We start from the raw sequence: 24,782 nt of genomic DNA, 5'->3' as shown, positions 1-24,782 counted from the left end.
TTTCATTTTGGATCTAACGGGCTGGATTGAAGAGCCAACAGAGGCTCTAATCTGGGATGAAAATGTCATTATTCATTTTAAACTCTATTCATTTCTGCTCTGCTTGTTACTGATTTTGACTTGGATCTGGATGATGAAGGGTGGGTTAGATCAAATGACTGATGTATCAGCCATATGCCTAGTAGTCCTTTTGTCTGATCTGCAAAACTCATAGGTATCATAACTGATCCCAAGCATGTGTTTTTAGGAGCTGTAACACAACCAACGTGTAGTCTTTAAAATCTGGTGGTTTTTTTTAATGTGTTAATGTTAATGTGATATTCTTACCAATAGTCATCTCTATTGTACTTTCATTGACACAATAAAGTCAAATTAAGGAACAGTGAAAAAAGCTTCTGTAGTAACTGAAAATATTTTCTACAGACTATGTATCTTAATCTTCCATTTCTTGTGTTCTTCTAGATCTGGAGCCTGATGACAACACGTCATTCTACATCCTAAATGTGGGCCAGCCCCAGTCTATGGTAACCAACCACCAGTCTATTGGCCTGCCTCGTCATGGCATGCAGTCCCACTCCCAGATCATCAGCACTTCCCCACGCCTTCACTCACACAAACCAGGATCTGAGCCTCCGAGCTATGAAGCACAAGATTCCAAGTATGGCACCTCCCCTCTGCTGCCCTCTGCTCCTGTGGAGGCACCAAAGGCCTTTGAGTGTCCCAGTATCCAGATCACTTCCATCTCCCCCAGCTGCCAGCAGGAGATGGATGCCAGTGAGGAGGATATGAGGGCCAATGGCCCTGATGGGGACTACCACGGTGAAAGGCCCCTGTCCAGAGATCACCTGTATTTGCCCCTGGACCACTCATACCGGGACTCTTCACTTAGCCCTAGTCCATGCAGCAGTCTATCCTCGAGGAGCTGGTTCTCTGATGCCTCCTCCTGTGAATCATTCTCACACGTCTATGACGATGTTGACTCAGAGCTAAATGAAGCGGCTGCCCGATTCACCCTGGGCTCTCCGCTTACTTCCCCAGGCTGTGTCTCCCCTCAAACCAGTAGTGGGGTTTTGGAGGAGCAGCCCCATTGGCAGCACCACCACCCTGCCTTCGTGCACCACTCCCACTCCATCAGCCTGTCACCCCGACAGTCCCCCTGTCATTCACCACGCACCAGTGTCACTGATGAAAATTGGCTTAGCCCGCGGCCACCTTCTAGGCCTTCCTCACGTCCCACCTCACCCTGCGGGAAGAGGCGCCACTCTAGCGCTGACATCTGCTACCCTGGCTCATTGTCTCCTCATCACTCACCCACACCCACGCCGGGACCTTCACCTAGGGGCAGCGTGACGGAGGACACCTGGGTTGGCAGTCCTTCTGTAGGCATGTCCCCCTTCCAGTGCTGCCCATCTGAGGCAGACATCCCATCCAAGACAAGGAAGACCTCACAAGACAGAACGTCTATGCCGAGTGGGAAAGGGGACCTAGGGCTAGATGACCAAGGAAATATGTCTCCTAAACTAGATTCTCCTTCAGACGAAGGCCTGCACAGCCTGAAAAAGGATGGGCCTGGGGAACAGTTCCTCTCAGTGCCCTCTCACTTCTCATGGAATAAACCCAAGCCCGGTCACACACCTATATTCAGGTAAATATGCTGATGTTGAGGAGAAAATGAACCATCTTTCCTCAATTCAGCTTTATTTCACAGATGTAGTCATCAAATCCATTTTAACAAATTATTCATGCAGATGTTGATGACTCAGTGGGAGAGGAGGTGACAGGAAAACTCAAATGTTTTTATCTTTTCAAATGTCAGTGAGGACTTTCTCAACTAGCTGAAATGACTTTCTGTTGCAATCCATTTGTTCTTTTCAACTTCCTGTCAGTATTTGAGAAACACATAGCAACCGCTGTGACTGCAGTATTAGTGTGGAATAGTTTTTTTGATGGATTATATGCTTAAACTTAAATTTGTTTTTAACTTAGAGTCAAAAACTAAAGGTGGAGTGGGGATAACAACCTCTTTGTCAGTGTTAACAGCAATTAGTTGGTCAAGGCCAAACAATAGACGTCAGTGGTGAATGTTTTTATAGTGTTGTGAGGTGTCATAAAGTTTGGAAACTCTTTTTGATCTTGGAGACAAGTGTAAACATAGCAGTGCAGTAAATCTGTATCAAATAGAACTTCAGATTAATAACAGGCCCGTTGATGGGATGATGCCGATCAATGTTCAGTAACAGGGGAACTTTGAGCTTTGTATCAGCAGTATAAATCTGACTTGGTTACATCATTACATCATTACAAGTAATACAAGTTTATTAGTGTGTGGAGGGGAACACAGGGGGACACACAGCACCAACTCCTTTAAACACATACTCAAACACACAGGACCAATCTCCACATTAAAGAGAGATGGGTGCAATCAGAAACTCATAATGGAGTTTTTTAGGAGAGGAGTCTGCTCCGTTCTCCAATGTGTGCAGCAGATGAAGACGTGGCCTTGTTTGTGTGCACTGGCCCCTAGCACTGTAAATCAGCACAGGGCACATATGGCAAGGGGGCCACCACACACACACACACACACACACAAACATGTGCATAGACATAACACAAATGCTTGCTCACATAGACCTAACACTCTCCAGACAATAACAGGGTAACAGGGTCAGCTCTGTGATGCACCGCCTTTTGATATTTTCAACGTTGCCCTTGTAAGTAAATACAAGTTAGACTTACCAAAAAAAAATCAATTTTTAGATGTGACTGGCTCATGCATGACAGGTGGCGTAAGCTCAAGTCTGCCATGAGATGGAAGCTTGTTGAGTTGCCCGTGTGCATGCATATGTGAGTTAGTGGTGTTTTGAACAGATGGCCCAGGTGGAATGGGTGGGATTGGGTTAGAGTGGGTGGGATTAAAAATTGGTAGGGTGTTAAGACAGTTACTTCCTAGAGTCTTCTCACGCCTCTCTCCCTGAGCTGTCTACAGTGAGTTATTGTGGCACTCTTATGAGTTGGCTGCTGAAAGCTTTTTTTTTTTTTTAACTAAAGGCCACTATTACTCTGTGGCAAATACAGTATGTGCAGATCCTGTCAGTAAGCAGAGGATAGACTAGAATTTGATAGCAAAGAAATTGTCCAGGAAAGAACTAAAAGTGTTTTGGTAATTTGCTGTATTCGTTTGTGTGTGAATCTTAAAAGCCGGAGTGACAGAGAGAAAAACATGTAACTGATTGGGATATTCTTTGAGATGAGAAATGCTGTTTCATACGGTGGCAGCAGCGGAGGTACTGATGGGATTATTGTTTAGAGGTTGTATGTATGCTTACTGGTATACCATAGGGCAAGCAGCAGATGAGATGCACTAGTTTTCAGGAAATAATTTAATAGTTGTAATGCAATAACACCTGTTCACAAGTTGTCATTTCATGACTTAAGATATGACTGGGCCTTGCATTCATGCAACATGTGTAGATGCAAGATAACCTAATTCACTGGATGAAAAGGGTGCTATTGGGATGATGGAAACTATAGAGAAGACTTGGTGTGTTGTGGGAATGTGATTGGACGGGGAGCCCCTATACCATGGCTTAGACATTTGAGAAAGGTTATGCTGTGGCAGGACATAGGTCACTGCTTCTGCTCTGCTCCGTCACAAAGCTCATATTTCCTCTGTCCTCTTCTACTCCTGTTACCGTAGCAGCCATGCAAACGCACACTTCCTGGGTGGTTATGTCATGGCTGCTGGGAGGGAAACATAAGGGTTAGGATGCCTCTTTTACACTGTGTTAGATCTTAGATAGAGCTGCTGTCAGATGAAAACCTTGTTTGAGAGTCAGACTTAAAGGGATTGGGCAGAGGTGTTGTCTGTTCAAACACTGCAGTAGACTATGCATTCATCATCACAGTTCCTCAGAACTGATAACCACACAGCAAAAGCTTACTTTTGAAGGAGGATATGTCATGAGCTATCATGACAACTATTTGTGGTATACGTGCCTATAATCTAATTTGACGTGTTCAACCTGGCTGGTTAAGCTTAATATAACAACTTACAACCTAAATTGGTTTGAGGTGACTTTTCATGTCATATGTGTGGCTCAGTTAGATTTGTAACCACAGTGCTGCATTTAGATGCTCCTAACTTCTACAAAATATCAGACACATGCTTTTTCATCCCAAAATGCAGTCTTTCCTTTGGATTTGGTGCCAGTCTGTAAGGCCGTTTAAAAAGTGAAATGGCTCCACTGAAAGCCTGACACACATGTCTTTAATTCACTCTGATCAGATTGGTCTGCACGTAGCTCGCACTTGACAGGCATTTGGAAGGGGAAGAATTAAGGGAGCCAGCCATGCTGGCAAAAACTTTACAAACTTTCCCTGAAGAATTATTTGTACTGTCAGTGATCTATCATGTAGTTTAGACTCAGTGCGTTTGCATGTTAGGAGCCTGTACTGTCTTGGATTGAGCCAAATAGAGGCTTATGCCACCGTGTGACAGGGTGCACAAAGAGCCCACAGTGGCCAACACTGTGGTAGAGATCAGTGTCTAGAATAGGGGACTGCCTCTTGGCCCATGAGGCAGCATGTACAGCTGCAGTCAATTCACTGATTCAGGCCTAATGTACACAGCCATAGATGTAGAGACACACATACACATGCATGAACACCATGGGAGTGTGCATGCACACACGGACACGAGCACTTTACTTTATGATTGTGTATACTGCTGTGCTAAAAAAAAACAATTGCACTTAGTAACTGTTGCAAGACAAAACACCTGGATGACACACATAGAGTATAGCCTGTGCTGCCCTACAGTAGGTGTCTTGGATCATGAATAGTTAATTGTGTACACTGTCAAGGAGTGACAGAGGTTTACATTGTGGATTTTACTACTGTTCAAGCACCTTGTCAAATTAAAACATGTACTGTAGTAGTTCAGTACAGATATTACACAGTAGAATAAAAAGGTAGACTTTAATTTGCAAATGTATGTCTAAAAAAAAGTAAACCAATAACATAAGCCAAGTAAACCATTAATCTCAAGAAAACCATCTTATGGAGATTTGTTTTGGTAACATTTAAAGATTTAAGGATATACATTTGGTCCAGATTATCTCCCCTTATGGCCATTTTGAGATGTGGCTCTATCGTTATGGCTTATTTTTAGTATTTTTGCGGGAATTTACTTGAATATGATTAAATAAACCACAATCAACAACAATAGATACGGCAACATTTGGAAAAGGTTGCGGCTTGGTTGATGCTAATGGTTGATGCCAGTGTTTACAAAATGTTTTGCGGATAAACTGATCTAATGCACTCAGATGGAGAGACCCAGTTTCTCTGTGGAGAAGGCCATTGAGTGCTTTATTTTTGAGTGCAGCTGTTCAAATATGATTGTGGCCTACACAGATAAAAAAAAGAGAAGCAGGGAGGAAAAACACACAATGCCAGCCCCTGTGGTGCTTTACACGTAAAATATACACTGGTACAGTATGCGCACACGCACACACACAAACCCAGCACACACACACAGGCACACAATAATTTACTCACTGTCTGACAGACACTCTCAGCCTACCACCCATTCATTGACCCACACACAAGACTCATAAAGAAAACCCCCTTTAGAAAATGATTCAACCTTAAAGTCCTAACCTGACCTATGACAAGTGTTATGTTTGAACATGATTAATGCATGTGGGCATTCCAGTGATTCACTGTCTGGTGGGGCTTCGTACACTGCATGTTATGCCCCCATTTTACACCTATTATGCTGTCTCAGACCATGAAATGGGAATACCCCATTTTTAATTTTTGGATGTCCTTTAAAATTGTCCAGAAATTAGAGAAGAGAAGTTGTTTTGCTTGACCCTACTCTGTGATGTCAAATAGATTAACATATGTACAGATTCATTTTAAATACGGAAAATGTGAAGGTGTGTGTACCCAGGCAGAGTTTCACTAGGGAAATTCTTACTGTTAGAGCTGTTAAAATGTTCTTCCTTCACCATTGATAAGATTCTGTGCTCTCAGTCTTAAGCTTCAGAGCAGTGTGTACCAATTACTACAACCACAAACTTTTCCACCCACTCTGTGCTTTGAATGAATCTTTAACACAACACTTCATAGTTTCCAACCAAACTTCTAATCTCTTCTTCCTCTTTGTGTGTGTGCATGCTTGTGGTACTCTCTCCTCAGGACCTCCTCACTGCCCCCTCTAGATTGGCCGCTGCCAAGCCAGTTTGGCCAATATGACCTGAAGATAGAGGTGCAACCCAAAGCCCACCACCGAGCGCACTATGAGACCGAGGGCAGCCGAGGAGCCGTCAAAGCAGCATCCGGTGGCCACCCAATTGTCAAGGTAACACATTTGGGCATTTTCTCACACGTTTGAGGCTGTTACTGCTGCTCAGCCAGAAATCTCCACCATTTTGTAGTTGAAACCCTGAAACAGCTAAGACATTACCCAAATGCTAACAAGCTTGGCAGTGAGAAACATTTGTCCTGACATCTTGTGAATAGAAATGACCAAAATCTCTTTTACAGAACATTAACCTTGGTTTTCTGCTCCATTAAACAAAATACGAGCACTGATGTCTCTACCATACTAGGGATTGAATTTCCCTCTGAGGTCATGGCTGATTTACTGTCTGTGTTAACATGACGCTGGCCATGCATTAGTTAAGTGAGACCCTGTGCACCAAGCACTTATCATCCAGCTCCCACTGTGTAAACCACACAGCTAACTCTTGCAGCCTTCAGTGATGAAATCAAACGCGAAAGGAAGAGAAGTAAGCTGGACCCAACTTATTTGCTGAATTTAGCAACGGCTTCCTGAGAGACTGAAACTGTTTTCCAGTTTACAGTCTGCATGTGAGTGAAATATATTCCGTCCTCACAGTTCATACAGCGAGACATCCTTCAACCTTTTAACACAGATGGCAATATTTAAATAACAAAAGGAACATCTTCTGCCTCCTGTGAAGTTGCAGGACTTTAGCATCCACGTGTAATCTATCAATACTTATTACTAAGACTAATGCTATATCATTGGACTACAGATAAGCAATTGCTCAGCCTTATTGCTCAAACATCAGCTGGCTGTTGTGAATGAGCATTACATTTAGGGTTTCATTTGACATGTTTGCATGTGGGGATTGTCACATGGATCCTCTCCCACAGCAAGACTGTCAGTCAACCTGTTGAGGCAGGAAGACAAGCAGGCAGCCAAGAGAGCTGCCACTATAGACCAGTGAGCTGGTCGGTCATCTGATAGCACCTGCGAGAGACTAGGTGAGCTGACACAGAGCTACGGCTGCTTTTCTCTCCGAGTGAGGTCGAGAGAGAAAGAGCAATAGCGGAAGATTTCTGTCCCATTAATATTTCAAGAACACAGTGACAAGCTTCCTTTGTGCGTATGATTAGGATAGGGCCTTAGAGCTGGACCGTGACCATTGTCGCAGAGCCCAACAATGGCTGTCTTCAGACTGACAGTTCCCTCAGCTGTCTAATCAGACTTGTACACTTGCATATACTTTAGTAGCATTGCAGTGGTGCCTACATTATGTTTCGTTGTCAAATTTTGTGAAAGTGAATAAGTAAAATTTGAATGAAGTTAAATGTGAACTTGCTATCACTGGTGAGTTTAGTTTGTTTATGGCTTTAAATACAGTATATTATTGATTCCAGGTACACCATGACCCCACGTGACAAATCTGTGAAAGTAAATGTTCTTGAAAATATAAATGAAATTTTTAATATCTGTGGTAAGACATGTGAAATGCATTGGAAACTCAGCCAAATTTATGTATAATTATTAGTATTAATTATTCTTTTGTTATTATTGATTGCAGGCAGCATGTGTTGTCATTGTTTGGGACTACAGATGGGAAGTAGGATTGTCCTTAGGCTAACTCAGTCAACACTCATTCATTATGCACAATATACACAAGATTTAACAATAAAAAAAAAAAACATAATCCAGCAGCTGTGGACACAAAATTTCCTGAAACAACAAGGAAGCCCAAATTACTGCCATTTGTTGCTTTAGAAACAGCCTATGTCCTCATGCATGCAGTCATGCAGGCTCCCTCCAGGCCAATCATTAACCATTTCAACCTCAGTTAGACCAAGATTCTATCCTGCCATATGTGACGATGCATAATTTAGCTGTCAAATGTTTTCAACCAAGCATTTGCCACACTTGCCCTCATTCCTCATCCCCAGAGGGAATTGTTTGGTTATAGCTGTGCAGTCGGTTTTACTTTAGTGTGAAGATGGCTGACAAACATTTCATTTTTTAATGTTTTTGTTTGATGTTATTATGATTATTAGTTTTTGTTGGGGTTAGAATCTAAAGCAACTCCAATTAAACTGCAGTTTAGGTCAAGGAGGCAAAAACAGATGATAAGCCACAAGAGAAGTTAAGTTTATTGCCACTCGTGCTTGTTTTAGGTGAGCAAGGTTTACAAATTACTTTGTTCTGTTCTTGATAAATTGCCATATAATAAATCTCCTATGAAGTGATTTGGCCGGGTGCCTAGACCTGTACAGGTAGTTACGAAAAATGAAAGAGGTCAGTGTTTCCTCCGTAGACATCCTGTAGCTGCCACTACCAGTGCTGAAAATGAGAATCAAATATATTTCTGCTGGAACGCACTTCCAAGCAGCAATGTGTTGTCACGGACAGAGGGAGCAGACAGAGCATGAGAAGCACACAAACATTTGCTTGTCATGAGCAGTGGTTTGCAGAGCCCTGCAAGAGCCCTGCCATAGAAAATGTGTCGGTAAAGGAGTTTTATGAGGCAGGGAGAAGTGAGCCAGTGAGTCTGTTTTTTATTTAATTATGTGTTTGATTATAAAGTATATGTAATATTAAACTGAAGAAATCAATAACAATGTTTTACATTGCTAATCCAGAAATAACTACTGATTCCCTCTGTATTGAAGATCTTTCATATTTTACAGAAAACGCTTTACTCCAGAATATTTTAGGATACGCTTACAATCTTACACAACCTACCTTCGGGGTGCTTTTATAGTGCAGGCACTACAAAACACTGACAATCAACATAAAATGAACAGCTGGCTTGTGCTATGTGATAGTATCTGCACTTGTCCAGCAGGTCTAACAATCAGTCTTTGTTTACTAAACGCTCGTCTTTTGATGCTCTGTGCAAAAAAGTACCACATTGAAAGGTCGTTTCTTCACCCTGTGATGTCATTACTGTTTTCATAGAAACACGAAAACCAACACACACACATACAGTGGGCTTTGTAGTATTGTTTGAGGTTATCAGAAGAACAAACGTTGAGATGCTGGATAAAAGGTCACATCTATGTTAAAATTAAAACAATAAAAACACACCTAAGAAGCCAAAACATGGGACATTATCAGAGGGGAACTCAAAGTCATTCAGCCAGTGTTTTGACCTAGTATATGTTGGAAGTAAGGTGGTCAGACCACTTGAAACCGTTAACAAGATTGCACATATCATGTTTCCCAGGTGCATTGTAGGTGTGAAGCAAGCTAGTCCCTGAAGGTTGAATGACACATGTGCCAACATGTGTGATTGCAGTTTCTCTGCCACAGAATTTAAATACATAGATTGGACACATTTGACTATATTTTAGATATGATAAACATTAAAAATTTTGGCATGCAACATTAAGAAGGAGCCTTTTATTGTTATGATAGCAAATATTGGTGTACAGCTAGAGGTCTAAAAACACATTAGCTGCTGATACTCCAGCGACTGTCCTGTCTACAGAGTGTACTTCTATGCCTCTGTGCTCTGTGGGACTTTGATTCTCCTTGGGTTTTGACTCTGGTGGCGTGATGTCACCATATGACGGCATAGCTGCCATCTGGACAGGGTGATGACTTCGTTTTGCGGCCACCCTGTTGCCCAGATCAAGGCACCACTGAGCTGCTGTGTCAACAGAAAAACAAGACATGTCTGAAGACGGAGCTGTGGGGTTCGTCTAGTTTACATATGTTAACGATCAAAAAGAGTTTGTGATGTTCTGTTAGTGTGTATGAGGAAGAAGAGAGAGTTATTATGATGTCTTCTCCGTGGTGTGTTAACCCTGAATTCCTCTGACCTAGTGTTTTTCATCCCACCCACTGGGCAACACACTGTCAGGCTGTGTCTGTTGTTTGTCTCTGGATACATTTGATGTCTTCATCTGGCCGGTTTGAAGTCAGCAAATTAAGATTTCTTGGCACTGACAGCACAATGTTTTGGGACAGCACAATAAAAAACTAGTACAGGTGGAGCCCTCAGAAGCAGTTTGTATCGAGTTGTGACTTCCTAAAGAAATAGAGGGTGGAGTACATGTGATGGTAGCCACTAGAAAAAGTTGCAGTTGATCAGAAAGCTTGAGGGTAGTTTTGTGGCATATACCAGGTTTCCTCCTGTGCTAAATGTCCTTTCTGAAAGATGGATGGATCTCAGTAGTTCTCTTTCAGGCAATGTTTGGTTGCAGTTTTGAGACGTCTGTACACTCTACTAAGCTATTCCCCTTCAGCAGGTGGAGTACTGGCTTCAAGCTCTGTCTCACAGTAACATAATCTATACCCGACAAGGCATTGGCAGACTCTGTCAGACAGGCCCAGGCTTTGTTTACAAACTCATGGATGTCTCTGTCCTGCCATGTAGGCACCACTACCTGGTTTTCCTGTGTTTGGCCAACTATTGGCTTTTATCGCTCAATCGCCTTTAGGTGGGAGTCCCAACAGGTGTTTGACTGATCAGATTATGGTGAAGCAAACTGTGAGGCTACTGGCCTTGTGTTTGTGTTGTTTGTGGCAAGTTTTGAAATTTAATTTCTATAAAATTCTATAAAAACACAAAATTCAATTTTTTTTTTAAGTGTAAAGAAGAAAAATAAAATAACTGGATGGTTAGCATACACAATAAAAAGTCCCCCTATATTAAAACAAACACCTATTGCACATGTAGCAGCCCATTGTAAAATTTTTCAGTTGATATGCTGTTTTGTCGTTATGAAGGATCCACCCAGCAAGTGCTTTTGACAGGATTGTAGATGTGGTATACAGAGACTGGTTTCAAAATTGACCCCCTCTATGAGCAGGAAATATTCTAGTTTCATTAAGTTTCTCTTTGGGCATCTACTGGCTTGAGTAACAAGGCATTTTGTTACTCATACCTCTCATCCAGTGGCTTTCATCCACATTTCTCAGGGAGAGAGGTTGTGTGAATTTTTCAGCGTGTCTGTGTAGAATTTAATGGCTGAGTTGAGAAGCAGTTTTAGGTCAGTGATTTCTAACCTGCGGTTTTGGGCCCCAGACACAGGATGTAGGAGCTGTTAAGAAGTGTAGCCACAGAAAATAAGTGGCAAATGAGCCACGGTGGAGATCCTATTGTAGAGCTCAACCCAGAATTATATAGCTAGATTATTTCAATATGTTTGTTATTACACTTCAACAAGCTGATGTGGTGAGCTGGTGCTTTGTGGGTCTGTGTGTGTGTACTCTGCCACCTGTATCATTTTGGGACTTTTAAAGCATTATAGTGTAGTGTGTGGTGCAATTTAGTAAGCAGTAGAGATGCTAATGTGACAGTAACTTGTGCTCTGACATGAGACTGCAGTTTTCAGAAGTTTGACTGCTTTACCAATAAGAAAAGTGAGAGGGTTTAGATCAGCTGCTGATCAGTGATCTAAAGAGAAATTGGTGTCATAAAGCCTCGGCTGGCAATTGTCAAAGCAGTTAGCCCCTTTTCTGTCTGTATGTGTGGTAGCCAGACAAACAAAGGCCAGAAAGCGTGACAGTGTTTACACTGAATTGTTTTGACAGACATGATTCATAACTCAGGGTTCTGTGAGGAATGCTGCGTATTCCTACGCAAAGACTGACACTCAGGGCTAATGATATTGTCACAGCGTGGCTTTGTTGAAGCCCATGATCAGTCATCTGTGTTTGTAGGGCTTTTATCCATGAGAACAATCACCACTTCTTCACATGTAAAGGACAACAAAACAGGACACCTGTAACAGAAATTCTCCCCCTCATATTCCACTGGTTGCTAAAAGAGGCTTTGAACTGATGTTTCAAAGAAATTATTTACAAAAATACAACTGAAGAATGAACAGTGTTCTGCTTTACCATGTAGCTATATATATATATATATATATATATATATATATATATATATATATATATATATATGTATACATGTAGTCCTTTTTAAATTTGAATATTGCATATTAATAATAATGTGCAAATGTTAATAACATTTTTGAGGTTACAGTGAAAACCTCTCATAATGATCACGATTACAGCGATCAGCTGCTTATGTGGGTCAAAAAGCTTCCATCCAAACAATCCTACGCAAATGCTGCTTCAAGTGTTTATTTTGGGTCTTTTCATCAACGTTGTGACAGCATATGGAAAAAAAAAAAAAATTATCTCTTCTTCTTTTTTTCTTACTTTACCCACACAGTTCTTAACCTCATGGTAGCTGATCTGCTTTCAGCTTGCTACCTGAGGCTGGTGCTGGCTGCATATTGAAATCATGATGGGAAAAGAAAGTAGTTTTCTCTTATTTAAAAATGTGATCTCATCAAAGCTTCTGACAAACTGCCCAAAACGAGCCTAGGGGATGCAGCAGCGAAACCTGGTGTAACTCAGGCTACCTTGTCTAGTCTAGTCAAACAATAAAAACAGTTATGGCTGGTAGTGGGGACAGAAAACGAATGCACATGGGGAAAGCACCTGTGGTTGAAGCTGTCCTCATCAAGTGAATTGATAATGCCCAGTCACACAGGGCCCCCCTTGAGCAAGCCCTTGGTGAGGGGGATTTGAACTACAAAAAAATTACAAATTCAGTTAATACCAAAATGCCAATAGAAATAATTTGGGGTTAATAATCATCTGCTTATAGTGATCAGTTTGACCAGGTCTAATGTGATCACTGTATGAAGTTCCCACTGTATTTAGAAAAGATCCTCATGGTCCTCAGTTTGTTGCAATATGATTGACCGCTGGATCATTTTGAAATAATTGTTCATTGCAGGCTCACTACATCTGTGCCTAGCTGACTAGCTGTTTTAGCCATTCCTCTGGGGCTAGCTGCAGACCATAATCGGTACACCTGTTGCTAGGAGACATATAAGTCCAAAGCCTCTCTGGTTTGCTGAGGTATCCTTGTGCGTATTTAAACAGCAATTGAGCGCTGCTGCACTCACACAAATATAAGGAGCCCCTCTGGTATTACCTGCTGCTAGGCATTGAAGCAGGCAGACACAACAGAAACAGGCTGTTAGATACAGTTTAGAAACAGTCACACTCACACATACAGTACACAGCACACAAACAAATGAGTACACACCAACAGTGCTTAGGACTGTGTTTCAGTAGAACACAAGTCTCAAAAAAACCCTGACAGTTGGAAAAAATATTATGTCCATCTTTAAAGCTGTTGTGACAGTCAGTAAATCTAATTGAAGCCATGGTGTCTGGTAACAAGGATTTGAAAGAGAATATGACAGAAGCCATCCAAGGCAGCCTTATATTTCCACTGACTTGGATGCATTAAATGATTTTGATCCCAGCGCTTGAATGCATGGCCATGACCCCATTGCTGTCTGTCTCTGTTACTGTCATTCACTCTCACATTTTCAGTGTTTTAACCCCTTCCCTTAGTCTGTCCATCTCTCCTTACTTTTGTCTTAGCGGCTTTCTTTCCCGTTACTTGCCCTCTTGCCTTGTGCCATGGTGAAACTTTTGCCTTGACAGGTCTCTCTCTCTCTCTCAGACTGGCTACCATAATGGGGAGACACACAGACAACAATGCAGAGCCATGCGGTTTGCACTGTGTGAACTGGCTGGGGCTAGTGCTGCTTTGCCCCAAGGCTGTATTTGATGTAAACATGTTGGAAGCTTGGCTCTCATTTGTTGTAATCAGGCTTAGCGCACAGCGAGAAAACAGTCACTGAGAGGGGGACAGAGAGAGGCAGAGAGGTGTGTGTGTGTGTGTGTGTGTGAGACAGAGAGAGAGAGAGAGGGAGAGTGGGGGAGGATAGAAGGAATAAGAGGAATTGAGTTTGGACCAGTCTAGCAAGGCCATATACAGCCCTCACGCAGTATACAGTAAACGCTCCTGTGTGTGTGTCTGTGTGCGCATGTGCGTGCGCATGTATTGACCTTGTTTAAACAAACAGTCAACCGGCCCCCTGGCTCTCTCTGCCCTCCCCAGTGTGCTGGGCAAACAGCAAGCCTGTGTGAGCTGCGCTGTGTGTGTGTGTATGTGTGTGTGTGTCCATAGATCCCAGGTCATGGTGCCACAGTACCACAGTAGGGAAACCACTGCCAGATAAATTGGGCCCACTTGTGACCTTGACCACCATTGCTCCTGTTTTTACATCTGTTGCACACACATGCTGGCCAGACACACTCTCTCTCTCTGTCTCTCTCACGTGCGCACACGCACGCGCGCACACACACACACACACACACACACACACATCACAAACCTTTCAAAGGACTACAGTTTATACCAAAGTTAGTGTGCTTAAATCCACACATTCTAACACACACACACACCATCTACAACACAAGCTTTAGGGCCGTAGTTTACACCAACGTGAGTGTACGTAGCTGCTCACTTGTACACACACACACACACACACACACACACACACACACGCACACACACACGCACACACACTCCTGCATACACACAGAGAGTCTCGCCATGGCAACAGTGGAGCAACACAGGGAAACAACTTGGCAGAGTCAGGCGCTCGCTGTGAGAAAGTGTCGAGTTACGGCAGAGGGCTGGAGCTGAGGTAGGTGAGAGGCGAGGACAGGGACAGAGAAGAGAGAGTGACAAAGGGAAATGAAGTGGGAAGAGGTGTAAGAAGGAAAGGATGTCAGAGTAGGAGAGGGTGGGAGAAGGAGTGACGAAAACTGGCAAATAAAAAGTAGAAAGGAGAGGATGCAATGAGAAAAAAAGGTTAACACAAAATGAATGGGAGGAGCAATGTTTGCAGGTAGTTGTTGCTGAAACATAGTGCGAGGAGAGGCAGTGTTGTGCTGCAGGGAGCAGGTGATGTGCTCCATAATAGGTTTGCCCATGTAAATATCCAATTATCAGAAGGCTCAGACCCCAGATCAGCTCTCAGCACCACTGTCATTTTTGTACTTTAAACAAATATAAAGTTAAAACACTGGTGTTTGTATGCCTGGGTACCTGTTTATGTGTGTTTGCAATGATGGGAGATGTTTTTCCCCTCAGCTTGCTAGCCTTATTACTGGATCAGTGGAACAGATGAAGGCCAAAAATAAGTGGGGACTTTATTTAGTGGGAGCTGAGTATGTAACCGTATCCAGTGGTTTTATTTTAGGGGAGGGAGTTCATCCTAAAATTGATCCACAGTCAGAAGCGGCGACAGCAGCCGTAAGTTAGTTACAGACCTCAACGAGCACTGCCCTGCAGACATGTGACAGGTTTTAATATCAGTGTGGTTTAATATAAGAACTGATCTTTATCAGGCCTCATTTACTTGCTGACTGACCAGCTGAGCTGCACGCTGGACGGGCAGAAAGGTGAGGAGTTAAAAGTGCAGAGACCACCCTCCTGTGGTATTTCACACTCAAGCATAGATTTAGAGGGAGGCGGAGGGGGTGACTAAGGAATGTGAAGCAAGTCAAGGGTGTGTATGTTGTGTGCATTTTACTGTTGAGAAGCCTCCACCGCCAGGACCATGGTACTATCCATGTGTGCTTGTTTACATGTCCTGCTGTTTGCAGGTGGTGCTTTACCCATTTTCTGAACTGAAGGTGCAAATAGGCCCCTGAAGTGAGCTTGGACTGCTATGTGAGGAGCTCATGGTATCATTGTACTCAGCATTTGTTACACAGTTTTAGCGTAGTCTTGATGGTGTCACACATCGTGTTCAGGCTACAAAGCTAATTACACTGATTTAAAAATTTGGTATCAGTTCAAACCAATTAATATCATACTATGGTATTGGAAAAACCAGTACTAACAACTTTCCACCTGCTCTTAATGTTTTTATTCTGGCTTGGCTTTCACCCCTTATGTACCAGTACCATGTGCTTTGCCATTGTTGCTAAACTAAATGTTATTCTTTGAAACAGCCCCATGTTGTAAGGCTTATATCAGCTTAGTTATTGTTGACTGAATCAGATTTTTTGCTTTTTCTAGTTTACATTTGTACGCTGCTCTGTATTTTCCAGTTATCTAAATCAATCAGGTTGAACAGAATCGAGGAAACACCAAACAGAAAAAGACTGACCAGTCCTAAGTCCCCATCTTCCCTTTTAGTTACTGTGGGTTAGACAAGCTTGATGCCAGTTTCATTTAGCTGGGTGACGCAGTGTTTATTAAATAGTTTCAGGGCATTAGGCCATATAGCGTCAAGAAGCCAACATCAAAGGACTACAATATGTGATGGAAGGATATAGTCACACTTTTAACTTTAATAAACAAGACAAAACAACATGAATTAAGGTTTCTGACCTCAAATAGAAAAGGAGAATTAGAGACAGAGGATGACAAGAATATCAGTCAACGTTACTTGTGCACTGTAGGATATGTGTCTCCTTCTTTTTTATTACTGACTACAAACCATGGTGCTGACTATAAACTGTAACAAAAAAAAAAAAAAAAAAAAAAAAAATAGATGTAGCCACCGTGTTGTCACCTATTGGTTTGTGGACTCTCATTTTGAAACATCAAGTTTGGCATTTTGGCTGTTGCCATCTCAGATTTTTGGAGCCAGAAGTAACCATATTCAGATAAGATGGTAAAGCTAGGGATGGATTTAACTGAGAACCTGAGGACATTACCTGCAGACTGCCTGTCACTCAAAGCAGCCCCACCATTTATCATGCATAACTTTAAGCCTTAATTAAATGAAATTAGCTATACAGACTAAAACTTTTTTTGTACCAGGCTGTAAACATGTTTATTTCTGCTGTGAAGTTGGGCATTTTAACATGGGGGTCTAAGGGGACTGACTCGCTTTTGGAGCCACCTCCAAGTGGCCACTCAAGGAACTGCAGTTTCTGCCATTTCTGCGTTGGCTTCAATTTTCAGCCCTGGAGGTTACTGCTTGGTGCCGATCTAGTCTCTCTTTTCTGTAAAAAAAAAAAAAAAAATGACCCTTGCCCTACAGAGATAATATAAACAGCCTTGATATTTTCTGGCTAACAATAATTCATGTCACCTTCAAAATATTTCAGCAACCAACCTATCTATCCTTTTTTCAAATCTCTTTAACCTTACCACAGAAATAAAGAGGAAGCAACCCTGACTGACGCTGGTGATCTGACATTTGGCTCACTCCTTTTGATGTAGCTATGTTTTAGCTAGCTAATTAGCTAACTCGAGATGTGAGTATTATAGAATGTGATGTGAAGATTGTGACAGTCAGTCATTTAAGCATCTTGAAAATTTGGTTTTCTTTTCAATATAGATGAGACTAGCACAAAGCATATAGTATAACAGGAAAGGGGAAAGTTGACTGAGATTCTGTCGTGTCCTAAGTTTACTCAACTGTCATTGGAGCACAGAGTGACAAGGGGCGGTGCTTAGGAAGGGTCAATTGTGTTTTTAGTAACAGTTGTGTCTGTGGCAGAGTGACTGAATTAGCCCGGCTGTGTGCTTTGTTTCTGTTTGGCTGGGACTGTTGATTCACTGAGACTGCTGAAGTGAGCTCTTTCTTTCTGGCCCTCTAATCAGGTTTTCCCGGTTGATTATTTGATTTGGAAAGAACTCTTGGCCTGCTAAGTGTATGTTTGTCAACACTCTGGCTCCACACCAAATCCCTCATGTGCAGAGACGGGAGAAATAGAGAATACAAGAGGGGGGGGGGGGGGGGGGGGGGGGGTGGAAGGAAAGAAAAAAATGAGGGACCTTTTTGTTTCATAGCGACAGTTTGGGTAAAACTCACAAACGGGAAAAAAAAAACCTTAGATTACTTCTACTTTTTAATACATGTTCAACAGTTTCAGGTACTTGGATAGACAATTCAGGTATCATATTGGCACAGGTGTTCAAAAAACACCACTCTGCTTTGCTGTTTCTAATTTTTTTATGTTTTGTCATGTTCGAATTTACACCCGTGAAGCATTTTTAGTTTTTCACATCAGTCTTTCCTCTCACAGATACACTCCTCCAGACACTGTTAACTCATTTTATGCCGTCTGGAACCCACATGGTGCTGCGAATAAACATGCCCTGATTTATTGACACACACACGCACATGACTGTGCACTACAGGCATGCACACAGACATATACGCACACATACACACACATGGAAGCACTGTCTGTCTGTGCTCACTTCCACACTGTGTGCAGACATGATCATAAAACAAGCAACACAACCCACAGGATTGTTGATTCCTGTGACTCTGTGTTTCTTTGAATGGTGTCATTTATAGCCATGGATCCATTCAGGCCAGGGTGCATAATTACCTGTTAGCTTGTTACTAGCTAGATTTGTACTTTCATGTGGCTCTTCAGATCTAATGTGGTTTTCAAAGATGAACCCATTACTGGTTATTATGGGGGCCTCATGCTGTTCCTTGGTGCAACTTCCTTCCGAATACATTTCATGTGCCACATACAGCAGGTTTGATCCCAGTTTGACAAGTGAGGAATTATTTTTGTGCTGTTGCTGTCTGTTCAAGTTAAGATGTTTTCAGAATTACATGCTGTCCATGTATATTTGTATGGGAAGGGAGCTGCCTTCTCTTGTCACCATCCCTTTGGTTACTGTCACAGATATTTCATTCTTCCTCCTGCAGCACTCTGCACTACAACAACTAGTAGCAAGCTCATGTACAAAGCACAGAGATGCAGACACACACTCAAAAACAACATGATCTGCATGATCTGTTTAGTCATTCACTCTAATTCAAACATGCCTCCATCACTGAGCAGTTAAAACATTTGGAGGATGTGGTGGAGTAGTATCAACATACCCTGGGGCGGGGAGTTTTTGCTTCAAAGAAAAGCCCTTAGGGTTGGAAATTAAATTTTAAAAGCCGAAAAAAACTCAACAGTAGGCAAAGTAATCAGTGATTTATTGGTACCTTTCCCTATGTAATTATACATGACTACTACTGCCTCATCTTTATGAATAAAAACAATCCTTTCCACAGATTTTTTGTTAGGTAGAAGTTTGAGAGATATTTCCAAGATAAAGATATTTCAATCCTGAACATCAAATCTCTGCTTAGCTAATGTTCTTTCCTTGTCTAGTGTAAAATAAATCCATTGTTTTATTCCAGGGCAGGGCTAATATTGTAAAGGTGTGCTTCTTCTCCTTTTTGTAAAAGTTCTTTTTATTTTTCAGCCAAACTGTCTGCACTCAGTAGGTAGATGAAATGAAATGTTAGGTTGAGCTAAACCTCAGCTCACTCTGATATTGCATTAGTTTAACCAGCCTAGACCTGCACTTCTCAGCCCAGACTTGTGCACAGCATTTGGCCTCTCCACTCCTACTTAATCTGAGACACTGGGATAGCCACACTGGAAAGGAATTTGTCCTCACTACTTGGTAATGGTTGCTAATCATTCTTCTTCTATCTGAACAAGTTAAACACATTGAGAGAGTTAGGCTAAGTTAACCATTGTGCTCTTAACTAACTTGGTTTTAAATAGTGACAAAAAGTCTGATTTGTTTTATTGCCAGAGATAGATTTTCTCTTGTACTATTTTCATTTCAGCCCTCTCTCTCAGGAACCAGTGAGTCTTTATTAAGCTTAGTAGCACAACCCTCTGAAGGTACAAGGTTTTTATTCAGCTACGAACAGTAAAGCATTATTCAGATTTTAGCTCTGCTGCCCTGCCTGCCTTGTATCTGCCTCTGGAGGCTCGTCCTCTCACATAACCCGCTGTAAACACAGCATATTTCAGTTTTTCCACAGCTCAGTTCAGCAGAAGCGCCCCCATACCTTAACTTCTTTCACCACAGGGGATCGTCTCAGAAGTAGCAAGTAAGAGAGAAAGATAGGGAGACTTAAAAAAGGAGCACAGGCTACCAGTATCCCACCAGTGATTTCAGTACACCTTTTACCAATGCTGGAAATAAGTCGCATTTAAAATCCTGCTGCAAACCAATATAGTTGAATACCTGGCTTCAGAGAAAGTCAATATTTTGAAACCAAGCATGCACATCGTTGGTAGTACTTGCTCACTGTTTCTCTCAGGTACATACTGTATGTTTCCAGGGCCTGATTGTAACTAATTTAATCCTTTTTATTTTAGCTGGTTTTGGAACAGCACATGACAAATCCCAAGCTACACCCACTTTCTCTCCTTCCATCCACCACACTTTTGTACCAAACATTAACACAGCGGTGTGTGACGCAAACCTACAGGGAGAAAAGGGTCAGTAGCCAGCTGTGGTGGGGTTGAGGCTTGGCAGTTCCTGGGGTGAAACAGCAATGAATGGCCTTGTTCTTTTCTCTTACCCTGAATGGGCTGCCCTCCATCTGAGCTGGAGGTGTGGGCTGCGAGGGCAGTACAGAGGGAGTGTGTATGTGCAGGAGGGGGAGGTGGTGCCATCTTGCTGTCACACAGTCTGCCAAGTACAACATTACAACTGTGGTGGGATTGTGTGTGTGTTTGTTCTGTGCCTCTGAGGAGGAAAGGTCCTGCTCTCCTTTCCATCTTCCCCTTGTCTCTGCTCGACACGCAACACTTTTCCTCCATCCAGCATCTCACCTGTCTGAGTGGAAACCGGGGTGCCAGCACTCAGGGACTAATGGAGAGGGGCAGCTGCTACTCGAGGTGCCCCATGCCAGCCAGGTTGGCATGCATGAACCACTGGATTTGAAAAGGCTGTTGACATATTTACTGGCATTTTTTTTTCCCCTTTAGCCACAGTGCAACCCTTAAAAGGCTTTTTATATGCAGGAGACCTCACAGAATGAGTTGAAGATTGTGTGAATCATGCTTTTGTATTATTTGACGTCCATTTTTTGTTGATTGCTATGATGATTTAGTACAACAGCTGTTTGTTCTACTCATAATCTCTTAATCTCTCTTAAAGTAAATTCACTTCTCTTAGTTTTTAGCCACTATAGATGCTATACAACTTTTATTTGGCCTTGGAATGATCGACCAGAACAGGTTTCAAGGCTCTGGTGAGTTTTTTGGAGGTAACAGTGTCCTGCACAGAATCCTGTTCAGGGGCAGGCTTGCAAGGGGAAAAAATTATAAGTCTATTAGTTGAAAACATCAGTGTTAAACTGGTTGGAGGCCAAAGCGCCAGATGAATCTCCAATGGCCCTGCCAGAAATATCGCAACACCCTCGACCTGACATTTAGATTCCCTCCAAAAAAGGTGGCCTTCTGAAGGCAGTGGAAATGAAGAGAGTATTCCTTTGTTCACACCTCTCATCTGGACCCCAACAACTCACATCTGTTTCTATTCTGTTTTTCTGTCTCTCTCTCTGTCGTGTGTCAGCTCATTGGCTACAGTGAGAAGCCCATCAACCTGCAGATGTTCATCGGGACAGCAGACGACCGGTACTTGAGGCCACATGCCTTCTACCAGGTGCACAGGATCACCGGGAAAACCGTAGCCACAGCCAGCCAAGAAATTATAGTCTCCAGCACCAAAGTTCTCGAAATTCCTCTCCTGCCTGAAAACAACATGTCAGCCAGGTAGGTGTCTGAAGCATTTCAGGTTTACATTACTCAGTTATGAGCTTACCACCATGAAGGAAGCCCTGTCCAATGAAAAATAACCCCATTTATGATCATATAGGGTTGTTGCACCTTCCAAAGGCGATTTAATAGATTTTCTTAATTTGAACCTACAGGAGGCTCGGCCGCAGAGGGAAAATTTGAGGGTTTCTTGTGGAGCTGAGAAGCAAACTTTAGTCGAATTTTTATGATTCTGCATCACCCGAATGATTATATTTATATAAGGTCTGGTTCCATTTACAGTGGAATTCATAGGAAGGGATTTAGTTGGGATTTCCTCATTTACAGTTGTAATAAATCATATTCATGAGCATTTTTATTCTGTGATTCAACACTTAATTTACCCCTCATTGCCATTCCCCTGCTGGGCTTGTGGTCGGTTTTATCACTCCCAAGCCTTCACTACTTACATGTCTTAGTGATTGCCATCCCAGTGCTGCTGTATGGGGCCAACTATTTTCCCTCTACCTTGCAGTATCGACTGTGCTGGCATCCTTAAGCTGCGGAACTCAGACATTGAGCTGCGGAAGGGGGAGACGGATATAGGAAGAAAGAACACACGGGTTCGTGTGGTGTTCCGAGTGCACATCCCTCAACCCAACGGGAAGGTGCTGTCACTGCAGGCTGCCTCTATTCCTGTGGAGTGCTGTGAGTGTCGACTTCCCAGCCAGAATCTCGTGCACATGCACACACACTCAAACTTATTCATTCAGAAAACCACACACAGACAAGCACACACACACAAACCTGTCCACACACTTCTTTATTAGCAAGCTTGCAGTCTGGCGATTTCAGGTACTGATTTAATCTACTGTTTGCTCCCATTGAAAGTCACTTTAGATAAGATTGTCTGATAATAACTACTTTTTGTAGAGGCTATCAGAAATGTTGATACAAATCTTTGGTAATTTCTGACACCATAGTGCTTGACAATTTTGTGTTAAACTGCATAATATTAGAAGGTGCTCCTGGTAATTTGTCTTCTTATATTTTAGCACATCCATAGTTGACACTTAAAAAAAGACTGCGGTGTGAATTAACACAGCTCAGCAAATGATCATCCTCCCTTTCTCCTCAACCCCCGCTGCGTCTCTCCCAGCCCAGCGTTCGGCTCAAGAGCTGCCCCAGGTTGAGAAATCCAGCCTGACCAGCTGTCTGGTCAGCGGGGGAGAAGAGATGGTCATCACCGGCTCCAACTTCTTCCCAGAGTCCAAGGTCATCTTCCTGGAGAAAGGCCCTGGTAAGTGTTATGTCTGCCCAGCAGCTTACCCTTGAACCACCTCTGCAGAAAACAGCTTGTGCCAATTAAGCATGTAGGAAATCATGTTTCATGTTTGTCTGACAGATTTGATCAGAGAGGCCACTATGAGTAAAACACAACATGTGTCATTTATGTCTTCTGTTGAACAATCATATCTTTCAGCGCCAAAAAATTAACTTTACATTTAAACACTTCAAAAATTAAACTGAAATGTTGTAGATTTTGCAAATGATGCAAAAGTCAGCAGAAGGTTATGAAGATTTTATAGTAGTCACAGCTGATACATGTCTGTGGGGATGTGGAAAAGACATGTATCATTATCCCGGCCTCAACAAGTCCTCCATTCCCACAGGGCATTTTGTCAAAGCAGAACAGATTTATGTCTGCTAGTAATGCTGTCTATCAAGCAGGCATGAGGCAACACACCATTTATCCTGATGCAGCATTTACATTGTATTATTTTCACAATAGTTTCATGATATACTCTCAAAGAGTACAGTCAGAATTTTGATTATTTCTTTATTATATCAAACCAAGATCAAAGCTACTTTTTTTGTCCATCATCTGTGCTTTATTCACTTACTCAAATGCTATCATTAAGAAAATAAAAATTGTTTTCTTTCAGACTGTGTATGTGACCAGAGAAAATATATATATAAAAAATCCAATATAAACAGGTAGACAACAATTTGTATGCCTTTGCTAGCCAAAAAAGCACACCTACAGATAGGCCAGCATGGTCAACAAATATGGTAATTTAATAATATACACAAAACGGATGCATGCCTCATACTGTTGTGACTTTAAAAGATGCTTGTATCCATTTAATAAATGCCGAGGCTAAAGAGATTACTTAGTTTAACTCCCTGTCCTATTTATCCTTACTTTCTTTTAAGTCACCTGTCTTTTCTCTGCCTTATCTTTTTTCTCTTTTGTACATCACTCCATAATCAAAACACTTGTAATAGCTGTTCCCTGGGATGGAAATTTTAAATGGATAACATTCGTTGAGCTAGTCTCTGCCTGCCTGAGGTACCTTTGTGATGTAGGACAACAGAATCAAGTTCACACATGGCAGAAAGTTGAGCGGTGTTGTTTTTGTGAGTAGGAGCCATTCTCTAAGATTTTGTAGGGGAAAAAAAGGCAGCGCAGAGGAATGTCTTTAGCTCTTTCAGGTGTACCAGGTGAAGCATGGCAGAGAAAAGTAGCGTGGTTGAAACAACTCACCGATGGTCAAGTCTTTGTAGCACAGCGGCAAGTGGAAAGCTTAGAGAGGTGCATCTTGGGTAGGGAGGAAAGCTGGGCCCCATGGTGCATGAAGGCAGCGGACTGTGGAAGGAGACAGAAAGAATATGAAAGGGGAGGGGGAAGATGATGTTGATTAGGTTTGTGTAAATGATCCCCCTCATCATGACTAATCCGCCTGCTTTAGTGCAGAAAGGCACTGATTGGAGTAAGTACAGGAATGGAAGAAAAGAAAGAAAGACGCAGTGACAGATATTTTTCCACCATCTCTCATAATTGAGAGACAACAGCAGATTCATGGGGAACTGGAGAGACTGGCCTATTGTTGCTAGTACACAGAGATTATGGGATGGTACTATAAATGACTTTACTATATACAGAAACAGATTCTAGCATTTGTTCACGTCAGATCCTTTTTTAAAACAGATGTCTGCTTTTTTTACTTTCTCTTGTTTTTATCTGTATCTTCTTCACTATAAACTGAGATAAGTATTTCAGAGTCATTCATTAAACATTAAAGTTAAAACTAAGTTCATACTTGGTATTTAAACTTTT

The 24,782-nt window shown here is 42.1% G+C and overlaps 1 protein-coding gene across 1 annotated transcript in view; it reads left to right on the top strand.

The window, feature by feature from the left end:
• nfatc3a (nuclear factor of activated T cells 3a) overlaps positions 1–24,782 on the top strand; it is a 66,378-nt gene that overhangs the window by 21,282 nt on the left and 20,314 nt on the right. The window contains exons 2-6 of the mRNA XM_033620588.2: positions 463–1,645; positions 6,205–6,367; positions 21,480–21,679; positions 22,197–22,369; positions 22,821–22,961. Of these exons, the coding sequence (XP_033476479.1) occupies positions 463–1,645; positions 6,205–6,367; positions 21,480–21,679; positions 22,197–22,369; positions 22,821–22,961 (1,860 nt within the window). The remainder of the gene's footprint in view (positions 1–462; positions 1,646–6,204; positions 6,368–21,479; positions 21,680–22,196; positions 22,370–22,820; positions 22,962–24,782) is intronic.

This window comes from Epinephelus lanceolatus, chromosome 2, assembly GCF_041903045.1.
Source record: "Epinephelus lanceolatus isolate andai-2023 chromosome 2, ASM4190304v1, whole genome shotgun sequence".
In the NCBI taxonomy this organism is placed as follows: domain Eukaryota; kingdom Metazoa; phylum Chordata; class Actinopteri; order Perciformes; family Serranidae; genus Epinephelus; species Epinephelus lanceolatus.
This window is presented reverse-complemented; position numbering and strand designations above follow the sequence as displayed.